The following is a 12,075-nucleotide window of genomic DNA, read 5'->3' on the forward strand; positions in this document are numbered from 1 at the left end:
AATCGATTATTTTGATGTCAACATTAATTCATGGCTTCATAACCTGTGAAAAATTAATTGCAACTTATTTTGCAATATTGTCTGTAAGACAATGGGAAGTATATATTTGAAGTGTGTATTAGAAGTAAGTTGACCTTTTCAGATATAATTTTAAATGGGTAATTGGTTTGTTATCTTGAACATCATATATTTAAAATGTCAAATTTTCCATTATTGACCAGAATTGTGATTGCACATATTGATCTGCACACACTCAATATCTCCCCTTTGTACAACCTTAAATTCCAGTTTTTCAGTTTAGTGACAATGTATTCTTGTACGTGTATGTATATTTATGGGAAACATTTTTAGCCTTTATTAAATGTCCTGGTTAGATGGGAGATTAATATTATTCTATTTTAGTGCATTGGTCTTGCTTTCTATCACAGTTTATATTTTTATGCTACAGCTATGATTCGGTTTCAGTACTAATCAAAGTGGAGCAGTTGTTAAGGCACTGGATTCAAATACAGAAGTAGTAGGGTTTAAATTCCGGTTCGCCCTCCAGAGCTAGATTTTTCATGGCTTCACTAAATTGCTGAAGACAAATACTGGGATGGTTCCTTTGAAAAGGGCAAGGCTGATTTCAGTTTCTACCCATATCCAATATGAGGTGCTGCTTAAGCTCTGATAACATCATTGTGACTAGGATGCTAAGCCCTAATCTTCCTTATGTCTGTTTTAGTTTGTAATTAAATGTTCTTTTTTTCTTTCTCCTTGTAAAAAGGGACTGCTATACATCAGTATTTAATGCTTGGGATAAATGTGTCGTTTAGCAGTTTTCATGTCATTATTTAGCAGATGATGATTCCAATAATGTAATTATTTGACTGTTACATGTCATGTTGAATCTGAAAAAAGTTTTGTGTGTTTTACAGTTGGCATTGTTCACATCAGTGAAACCTCACCCAAGTTTAAAAGATGTGAAATTCGTTGAATCATGGCGTGACTTCAATTACACTTTTCCGAAGGCAAAGTAAGACAGTTTACTCTATGTAATAAATTTCCTGTTTATTTATGTGGTTATATGTATATTTTGTGAACATTAAATACTGTTAATCTAGTTAATGGTGACTGTTAAAGAGTGATCAATTTAAATATCTATATTAAGCATATTTATCAGTATTATGAAAAGGATAGTTACTACTCACAATATGGTGGAGATGCTGACACACACACACACACACACACACACACACACACACACACACACACACACACACGGCCACAGTCTCCGGCTGCTGAGGCCAGGAAGTATATTTAAAAATTTTATGAGCCAATTTAAATTTATTTGATGTGTTGACTGCAGATATTGTAGAGTGAAATTAGGTTCACATCTGTCTCTTTGCATGTAGTCTTTCTAAATATTGCTGCTTCCTAAGTTTCATTGTTGTAACTTTTGTGCCTAGTATAAGATTGTTAATTGCTTTAGCTATAATTACAAGTCTTCTAAAAATAGACAATTCAGAATGGAATAACAACAATATGGAAAGGATAGATTGCTACTCACCACATAAAGGGGGTGTTGAGTCACAGACAGGCACGATGAAAAAGAATGCTACATATATTCAGGGAGGACTTTGTCTGATAGCTGAATATATGTAGCATTCTTTTTCATTGTGTTCATCTGTAACTCAGTGCCTCCTCTTTCCATATTACTATAACATTTCAGTTGTCAGAGTGGTACTAGGAAGCTTAACATTCTGTTTTTCAAATACAGTGAACCTGCTCTTTCGTGATACAGGCAAACCAGTCATTAGAGAGGAAGTAATCGTCTTTGATATTGTGATTATTTTGATAATGTAATGCCAATACCTTGTTTCATATCAATGATCCTAGAATTCCATGGCTCCATCATCAGGTTGCGATGCTGACCAAAGAGCAGCAGCTCTTCCGTATGCTATTTATTAGCAACTGCTATGCAGTATTGTTTGTAAGAAACAGTAACTAGAGTTTTTTTTATGAAATTTGATCAGACATTGTTTCACAGGTATATCTTTTGTGCTAGGTAATAAGTACTGTGTTAACAAGCTTCTTTTTGATAAATACGCTTTCAGTGATAACATTTCAGAGAAACTTATTTTTTCCCAAAGTCCTTGTTTGTGAGATCTCGAGCATTCAACAGCTAAGATAAATTTATTATTACAAACCGAATGTTGCAAAACTAACATAAAATATTTGAGAACAGTGCACCTGCTAGATAACGATTTTGCCAGTAAATATTTTGATTACTGAATGAAATGGCATGGAAAGGACTTTGTTTGTAAATGACAGCAATTTGGCCCTTAACAAATAAGTGTTACCACAATGAAACAAAGAAAAGCCTACATAGAAAGAGTAGATAGATGAGCTATTCATGTGAAGTGAACTTGAAGGCAATATCATAGAAAGGGAAGAGGATGTAGATGAAGATGAGATGGGAGATGTGATACTGTGAGAAGAATTTGACAGAGTGGTGAAAGAACTAAATGAAAACCAGAACTACTGATATCCTTGGGAGAGCCAGCCATGACAAAACTATTCCACTTGGTGTGCAGGATGGGTGAGATGGGCAAAATACCCTCAGACTTGAAGAAGAGTGTAAGAATTCCAGTTCCAAAGAAAGCAAGGGCTGACAGGTGTGAATATTACCAAATTATATGTTTAAACAGTCATAGTTTCAAAATATTAATATGAATTGTGTATATGTGAAAAGAAAAACTGGTAAAAGACACCCTTGGTGGAGGTCAGTGTGTGTTCTGGAGGAATGTATGAATACACGAGTCAGTACTTAACTTATAACTTGTAAAAAAAAAAGTTGAAGAAAGGAAAATCTTTGCTTATAGCATTTGATAATGTTAACTAGAATACACTATTTGAAATTATGGAAGTTGTAGGGGTATAATACAGGTGAGTGAAAGTTATTTACAACTTGTACAGGACCCAGACAGTAGTTATGAGAGTCAAAGGGCATGAAAGGGAACCTGTCGCTGAGGAGGTGGTGAAACAGGACTGCAATTTATCCTAGATGTTATTTCATGAGTACAGTGAGCAAGCAGTAAAGGGGACCGAAGAAAAATTTGGAGAAGCAATTATAGTTCAAGGAGAAGAAATAAAGCCTTTGAGCTTTGCCTATGATGACATAATTCTGTCAGAGGCAGCAAAGAACTTGGAAGATCAGGTGAACGGAATGGACAGTGTCATGAAAGAAGGATTTAAGATGACCAACAACAAAAGCAAAACAAGGGCAATAGAATATACTGAGATTAAATCAGGCGATGTTGAGGGAATTAGATTAGGAAATGAGACACTAAAAGCAGTTCGTGAGTTTTGCTATTTGTGCAGCAAAATAACTAATTACGTCCAAAGTAGAGAGGATATAAAATATAGATTGGGTATGGCCAAAAATGTTTCTGAACAAGAGAAATCAAACATCAAATATAAATTTAAGTGTTTGGAAGTCTGTTCTGAAGGTACACTCATGTTCAGAAAAAGTAAGAACACCTAGAACGAGTAGAGATAGGACATTCACATTCACAGGACACGTACATTAGTATGTTCTGCAGAAATGATTAGCATTTGAACCATTTCAGCCCATGAGTTAGAGGTCAACATTGATATTGGTGTGCAACACCACCTACTGGTATAATGTGCCTGGGTCTCTTGTTCTCTCTGTAAATTGAAGGTAATGGACCAGTGCGGCTTGAGCAGATGTGCAAGATGCCTCGAAGACGTATGCATGACTGTATTGTCAAATCGGTGAGTTTGAAAGACGACGCATTAATCTGCATGAGAGAATGTGATGCATCCATCTGGGAAATTGCTGCTCATGTGGGACGAAGTGTTTTGGCAGTGCAACAGGTGTGTGCAAAATGGTTCATGGAAGGCTGTAGGACATGACAAGATCGGTCAGGTCACACCATCCAGCTCACCCTCCGAGAAGACATATCTCATCCTAATGGCATTGCAAGACAGATGTGTGTCCTTATCTCTGGCACATCAGTGGAACAGTGTAAACAATCATACACTATCAGCGGTGACAGACTGTCGCTGTTTATTATGGCATGGGTTATGAGCACATTGACCACTTCTCCACCTACCTTTCATGAATGTGCAGAAAGATGCTAGACAGCTATGGTGTATGGAACGTCACTGGGGACAGTAATGGCGTCAGATGGTGTTTCCAGACAAATCCAGGTTCTGTTTGTTTGAAAATGGTGGCTACATTTTGGGTTGCCACAGACGGGAGGAGCAGCATCATGATGAATGCATTTGCACAAGATGTACAGCACCAACACAAGGCCTTATGATGTGGGGCACTATTGGGTACAACCACAAATCACAATCGGTGATAGTCCAGAGCACTGTGACCTGTGTGGCCTATGTGAATGACCTGTTGCAACCCGTAGCCATACCCTTTCTTCACAACACCCCAGATGCCATTTTTCAGCATGACAATGCACGTCCCCATGTGCCTTCTTGGTGTCACTGGATGTCAGCCTTTTTTCCCTGCCCCACCAGATCACCAGAGTTGTTGCCAATCAAAAATGTATGAGATATGGTGAAACGACGGGTGCAGTGCTGTGGCCCAAAGCCAGTCACAACAGATGAACATTGGAAGCAGGTGAATGCAGCACGGATGGGTATACCACAGGACATCATTGTGCCTTATATAGAATGATGCCATCATGCGTGAAACAAGTTACCAGGGCCCCTGGTAGACCATGTGCCTACTAGGCAACAAGACACTTACTGAACTGAGGTGACTGAAATGCTATTCATTTTTGGAGAACATACTAATGTACATGTCCTGTGAATATGAACGTCCTATTTCTATTCATTCCAGGTCTTCTATTTTTGTGAACATGAGTATATTTGTCTGGTATGTAGCTTTGTACAGGAGTGAAATGTGGATGCTAAGTAGTTCAGACAAAAGTGATGCTACAGAAGAATGCTGAAGACTAGATATGTAGATAGCATAACTAATGAGGAGGTATTGAATAGAATTGGGGGAACAAAGAAACTTGTTACACAATTTGATTAAAGGAAGGGATTGGTTGACAGAACACATTCTGAGACGTCAAGGAATCATAAATGTAGCATTGGGGGGAAGTGTGGGGTAAAAATTATAGAGAGAGGCTAAGAGATGAATACAGTAAGCAGGTCCAGCTAGATTCAGGTTGCAGAAGTTATTCAGAGATGAGCCAGCCACTGTGTCTGAGCGGTTCTAGGCGCCTCAGTCTGGAACCGTGCTGCTGCTACACTCACAGGTTCGCTACGGTCACAGGTTCGAATCTTGCCTCGGGCATGGATGTGTATAATGTCCTTAGGTTAGTTAGGTTTAAGTAGTTCTAAGTTTAGGGGATTGATGACCTCAGATGTTAAGTCCCATAGTGCTTGGAGCCATTTATTCAGAGATGAAGAGGCCTGCACAGGATAGAGTATCGGGAAGAGCTTCATTAAAATAGTCTTTGGACAAAAGATAACAACAACAATAAAATTTTTTTGAACTCTGTAATGACTAGCAGAAGGATAGAAATAACAAAGCACGCTATTATAATTGCATGTAAAATGATGATTAAAAATAACATAAATCATGTTGTGTAATCCTACAACAGATTATATTCAATGATATAGTCCTACAATTATGTTAATTTGTCCAACATCCCTAACTGAAAATGAAAATCGTCTATCTTCCCATGCCTTGGAATCCTTTTGCAGTGATACGTCAGCAAAGATATAAATTATATGTGGGAATCATTTTTATATCTTTGTTGCAATGTAATAGTATACACGTGAGGGGGTTAGGTACGCTAAACAAGTTTTTAACTGCATTTCTAACTGCAAAACTCCACTTCGCACAGGCTTCTTACTTCTCTACAGGCTGAACTAACTTTTGAAGTGTTTTAACATCTGTGAGACATTATGTTTAGATTACAATCACAGTTGTATTTCTGGTGTGATGTGTTTAGATTAAGCATTCAAACCATTTTATACTTCTCTAAAGTGGACTACTTCTCCGTTGCAATATCTCTTGTGCTGGAAGCTGAAATGTTTCTTGAATTACAACTATCTGTTAAACGATAGGAGCTCTTCTTCTTAAATATACATATAATGATCATTGATTTACAATGGGGAATCACTTTACATTCAGTGTGTAAACATACATATACCTTGTGACATTCGCCTGCTTTATTTCCTCGTTGGTAGTATTCGGTGTCGATGTAATGTATTGTTATACTGGCTGAAAAATGGGGAGTGAAAGTTCAACACTGACTACTGTAAATGATGTAGCCGACAGTTGTACATAGCATTTCACCATTCTTTACTTTCACTGTTCACAACCCCTCAATTTTACACAGTTAATATGCCCAGTTCACTATTGGTTAACTTTTGATAAGCCTCGTTAATAGTTGCAGTCAAATGTCAGCATACTGCTAAAATAGTGTACCATTGAACATCTGTGAGCAGTAAAAACCTAACCATACAGTTCTTGCAAAATTGTACGGTACGTGTGACACTATTGAGCAGACACTTTCATTGTTCTAACACAGGTCCTATTTGTAGTACACTTATTTCATGATTAATTTGATGCATTGTTGTTGATCTAACCAATACAGGTTTTTTGTTGGAAAATCGACCATGGACTGACTGGAAAATCGGTCGTGGACTGACTGACTCGGAACGATAAATTGGGCCTTTATATATTCTCACAATAATAGCTACTGAAACTATACATTGTTCAACGTTTAAGTTACAGAAATTACAATTAAAACATAACTCAGTCAATTAACTGAATATATAGAAAAATTCCTTCTTTTTAACAGTTTCTTCTACTACAAGGGTTAGGCCAAATTATTTGTTAAAATCATGAAATTAACATATATACTTACACAAACAATGCTTTTGTCAAATCTGGTAATTATTTTGGAATTAAATAAGGGCTGGCTTTGCTAACATGTTTTTGAATAGGGCCAAATGTTTATAATTAGTACAGAATTTACATTTGTTTATAAGTCAACAATAGAATCTAAGACACGGAACAATTGCTGATTTCATGCTATAACAAAATATATTAACTAGGAATGGTCAAATTAATTAGGAGATTAATTACATACACTAAACTAAGAACAAAATTAGATCTGGTGCCATATTTCTTAAGACTGAGGGTTAACCTTTCTCTTTTACGAAAATGCAGATTATACTCATGTATGTTAATGGCAATTAGTCACAAATGGAAAAAATGAATTTAAGGAGGCAGATAGCAAAACAAGAGAGGAAATAAAGAGATCCTACCTCGTTTTGTCACAACCTGACATTTATGCTGTAAGATGTTCAGTCATTGTCACTCTGTGCAAAACTCTCAAACTGAGCTCGATTATTATGTAAGATGTTCAGTCATTGCTGCTCTCTACAAAACTCTCAAACTAAACATGATTTTATTCCTTGATGCGAGGCTCTTTGTCACGGTATTCCTGTTCTATGAAATGTGGAGAATCTCAAAGCAAGAACCCTGCAGCACAGAATAAAGTGCCGAACCAGCAGATACCATGAAGCATAGTAAAACTGTTGTTGTTGTCCCAACTTGCAGATATGCTGTGTCCATCCAAACCAAGTTCATGCACAAATAACAAATAAATTCATGGACAGTATGCAATTCTGAATTACTTAACCAATAAACCAATAAAAAGATATGATAGCAAAAGAAGATACGCCAAAGAAATGATAGAGTAGGCTCAACAAGATTTCTTGAGAAAAGAATATTAAAAAATTTACCATGAAGTTAACTTCTTTAAGAAGTGATATCAGAGCCTCCAGGAGTTCGTCAAGGAGAATAATGAGTTCACCATTTCTGAGAAATGGAAACAGTACTTTAAGGCAGCTGTGGTATACTTAGAGATCTTCTTGAATCTCACCCCCTAGATGTGTAAACTTAGACTATACACCACCTATGCTGGAGGAAATAAAGAATCGTATGATAAGGCTGAAGAAGAACAAAATTCCAGGAGTAGATGAAATCTAGGTGGAAGTCATTCAAGCTGTAGTAGAGGGGCTCAACAAGACAATTACCCAACCAATCAAGACAATTTGGATTGTGGAGAAGATCCCCAAAGATTGAAGACAGTGGTAACCTGACCTATACACAAGAAACATGATAATATGGACTGCACCAGCTACAGAGGAGTTGCCTTCCTGAACGTATACTGTAAGATCCTGTCTTACTGTACACTGGATAGAAACAAGTCATGTGCAAGAGAAGTTATTAGTGAATATCGGGGGTTTCAGAAAAGACCGTTAAACAGTGGACAAGATATATGTGCTGCAATAGCTCACTGAGAAGATGTGGGAGTATGGTGAAGTCCTTCATATGCTCTCCTTAGATTTTAAGAAGGCGTATGACAAATCCCACTGGGAGAACCCGATGAACTGCCTAACCAAGTCTGAAATACCTAAGAAACTCATCAGCCTAGTTAAGGGTTTGCCTCACTGATTCAAAGGACACAGTGAATCTCAGGAACAAAGTCACGTAGAGTTTTTGTGGAATGTTGAGGCAGAGAAATTACGTGTTATTAATATTGTTCAGTCTGGCTCTCAAAAAGATCACCCCTATGAGACTCCAAATTATTTTGTGAGTATGTGCATTTAAACATGAGGATCCAAGTCATTGCTCCCTCAGGGGCTTAGCACTTGATTGCTGGGTACAGGCTAGGCAACCCTGCGTTCCTGAGCTTGGGACTGGTAAGCTCCGCGAGTCCTCTGGTACCGTAAGCTCCGTGCATGCTTCAGTGAACACTGTGCAGCACAGTGATGGAATGTTGTGTGTTTCGGAGAATGAGGGCCTTGGCTTCACTGCCTGGACCACGAGTAAGGTACACACCCATATTAAAAAAAAACCTCAACCTCAACATGTGCTACATGCTGGTGAGGTGAATGGCTGTTGAGGTGAAACAGTCTGTAGCGGGCAACTTCTGGGGTACCTGCCACTCCCCAGTAGTACAAGGCTTGCTCAGGCATGCAGGGCTCTGCCAGGATTGATTGTTGTTTCCCGAGCATCTCATGGGATCCCTATGGCATGGTCTCATCACCTACACCCACTCATCGAAAGAGAGCTTGATTGATCAGTCCTCCCAAGGAGATGTCTCATAATCATAGTAACAGGGCATTAGTGTGGGATAACACTTTCATTATAATCAAGAGAACAGGTGGAAACTTGGAGAAGTTCTCCCCTTTCTGTAGTCACAAGGCTTTGGAAGGTATTGCTGGGTCCCTAAAAAGCATCAAACGACTGTGCAGTGGAACACTTAAAGTTGAAACTGCTAATTCAAACCTAGTATGTAAGCTTCTGGGATGTAAGGCCTTAGGTGACTACTCAGTCGAGGCTGAGTCGCATAACACCCTTAACTTTAGTAAGGGCGTGGTTACCTTTCCCGAGATAATGGAGGTGGACCCCTTGGAGAATAGAAACATTTGTGTGGCATGCAAGTGCAGAACTATATGAGGAGAGTCAATGGCAAATTGTAAGAATTGTCAACATTTATTCTAATGTTTAGTACTCCAGAATTACCTGAACACATCTTTGCAGGCTGTATCCATCTTAAGGCTCACCAGTTTTTTCCTAACCCAATGTGATGTTTCAAATGTCAGATTTGGCCATAGCACTATGGGATGCAATGGCAGGCCTACGTGTGGCAATTGTAGAGGCTCAGCTCATGAATCGGGCAATTCCTGTACACTTCCTCCGAAATGTATAAACTGCTCTGGGATCACCCAATGTGGAGCAGAAAGTGTGAGGTTTACAACCAGGAAAAGAAAATTCAGGAGTTGAAAGCCAAGAGACACTTACCATATGGTGAAGCTAAGAACGCTTTCAAAGTTATGTAACCTCTGGATTTTGCTACTACTTTTGCATCAGCTCTTTAGATGCCAATCGCTAAGTGAGATGACACCACACAAACTCATACCACAGATACAAATACGAGCACACACACTCATCAGTGTACCTGTGAGGGAAACAGTACACTTGAAACAGAAGTCATTCTGAAGCCGTCAGCGATGGGCTTATCTCCTAAGCTGCATACCGCTGCCCACCATCAGAAGCCTACTAAGCCATCTTCTCAACTCAAGGAACCAATTCCTCTCATAAGTAAAGAAAAAGTCCTTTGAAAAGTAGTTCCAAGTCGAAGAAAATGGTAGTTAAACCTTCGGATCAGCAAGCTCTCTTCCTATCTTATGGGGAGTAAGCTTCAGCTAACATTCCCCCTGACATCCAGGGTAAATCATCGCCTCTGAGGGAGAAAGAAAAGACCGACCATCACTAAACAAGTCCACAGGGACTTCTGTGTTGCAGTGCAATTTAAATGGATATCACTCACATTTGGAAGATTTAAAACTGTTAGTCCAGGAGAAACTGTTCTGTATCTGCTTACAAGAAACACATTTTAAAGTCACCAACACACCTGAATTATAGGGTTACCACCCCTACAGGAAGGACGATATTACTGGAGACAGGGCTAAAGGTGGAGTGCATGTTTCCATTGATGACAGAGGCCACTCGTCTCCTGTCCCTCTTACCATGACCTTACAAGCAATTGCTGTGAAAGTTCTAGCACTCTTTACCATTACTGTGTTTTCTTTGTATCTTCCACCTAATGATGCTGCAGATGCAGCAGAAGTGTTCTTGTGAATACAGAATACTTCGGGGCATTCCGATGCCCATTCCTCCTTGTGGGGGACTTCAGAGCACACAGTGTGCTGTGGGGGTCGGCTACCACTTGCTATAGGCGTTGGATGATCGAGTGACTTGTCCAGTATGAGAATATTTGCCTTCTGAACACAGGTCAGATTACACACTTTTCCACAGCTACAGGGTCTTTTTCAGCCATTGACCTTTGTTTTTGTTCCCTAGCTATTGCAGACTCTGTTCACTTGGAAGTGGCTACAGAGTTACATTCTAGAGACCACTTCCCAGTGTGGATCCGTCTTCTAACTTGGATGGTGGTTGACAGGAGACCATGAAGGTTGTTGATATAAAGGGCAAATTGGGTGAAGTGCAGTCGACAGGCTATTTTTGAACAAAAGGATTGTGCACAGGAGATCATGGCCCATATCACTTTCGAGATCTAATGGGCTTCTGCAGTTTAGTAACCACCTGAAATGATAGCCTGTACGTACGTGGAATGACGACTGTCGATTGGCAATCAGGGCCAGACGAACAGTTCTGTGGAACTTCAAACACAGTGCAACTACAGAAGACTTTCATGCCGTCAGATCTGCAAGAGCACATGTGAGGCGAGTGATAAAAGAATGGAAGAGGGCTTCCTGAAAGGAATTCACGACTTCCATTAATCGGTCCACTTCCATTGCGCAAGTTTGGGACTCAATAAGGCGGATTTCAGGCAAGGTCAGTACCTTTCCCATTACGACCTTATCAAGTAATGGGACCTTGTTGGATATGCCAGAAGACATGGCTCAGGTTTCATCTGAATACTTTTCTACTGTCACTAAGTCATCCAGACAAGCTTTTGAGGGGTTCCATAGGACTGCGGAGATCAGGAAGCTCAATTTCTTCTCACATAATAAGGATGTCCAGAACCTTCTGTTCTCCATGTGGGAACTGGAATCAGCTTTGTCTGCCACCACAGACACTGCTCCAGGAGTTTGAGATCCATTGTGCCTTGCTTTGTCATCTGTGCCATGGAGTGATAGGGCAGATCCTCTCCTGTTTGTCAGATCTGGTTTGATGGACAGTACCACACGACTTGGAAGGAGGCAGTATTAATTCCATTCAGGAAACTAGGCAAAGACCATAGAGCCCTGAACATTTCCTGGAGTGTAGGACTTATCTGTTGTATGGGGAAGATTCTTGAACACATGCTCAATTTCAACCCCTGCCTCGTCTGGCTGCTCAAATCCAGAGGTCACCCAAGCCGCTCCCAGTGTGGTTTCAGTCACTACCGTTCCACCGTTAACAATTTAATTTTACTGGAGACAGCGATACAGTAGTCCTTCTTACACCAAAACCATTTGGTTTGATGTGTTTTTGACCTAAAAAAAAAG

At 39.5% G+C, this 12,075-nt stretch overlaps 1 protein-coding gene across 1 annotated transcript in view; it reads left to right on the forward strand.

The window, feature by feature from the left end:
- Positions 1–12,075, forward strand: part of LOC126359816 (cleft lip and palate transmembrane protein 1-like protein) — a 150,318-nt gene that overhangs the window by 33,865 nt on the left and 104,378 nt on the right. The window contains exon 2 of the mRNA XM_050007659.1: positions 918–1,015. Within this exon, the coding sequence (XP_049863616.1) occupies positions 918–1,015 (98 nt within the window). The remainder of the gene's footprint in view (positions 1–917; positions 1,016–12,075) is intronic.

The sequence above is a fragment of the Schistocerca gregaria genome, chromosome 1, assembly GCF_023897955.1.
Source record: "Schistocerca gregaria isolate iqSchGreg1 chromosome 1, iqSchGreg1.2, whole genome shotgun sequence".
In the NCBI taxonomy this organism is placed as follows: Eukaryota; Metazoa; Arthropoda; class Insecta; order Orthoptera; family Acrididae; genus Schistocerca; species Schistocerca gregaria.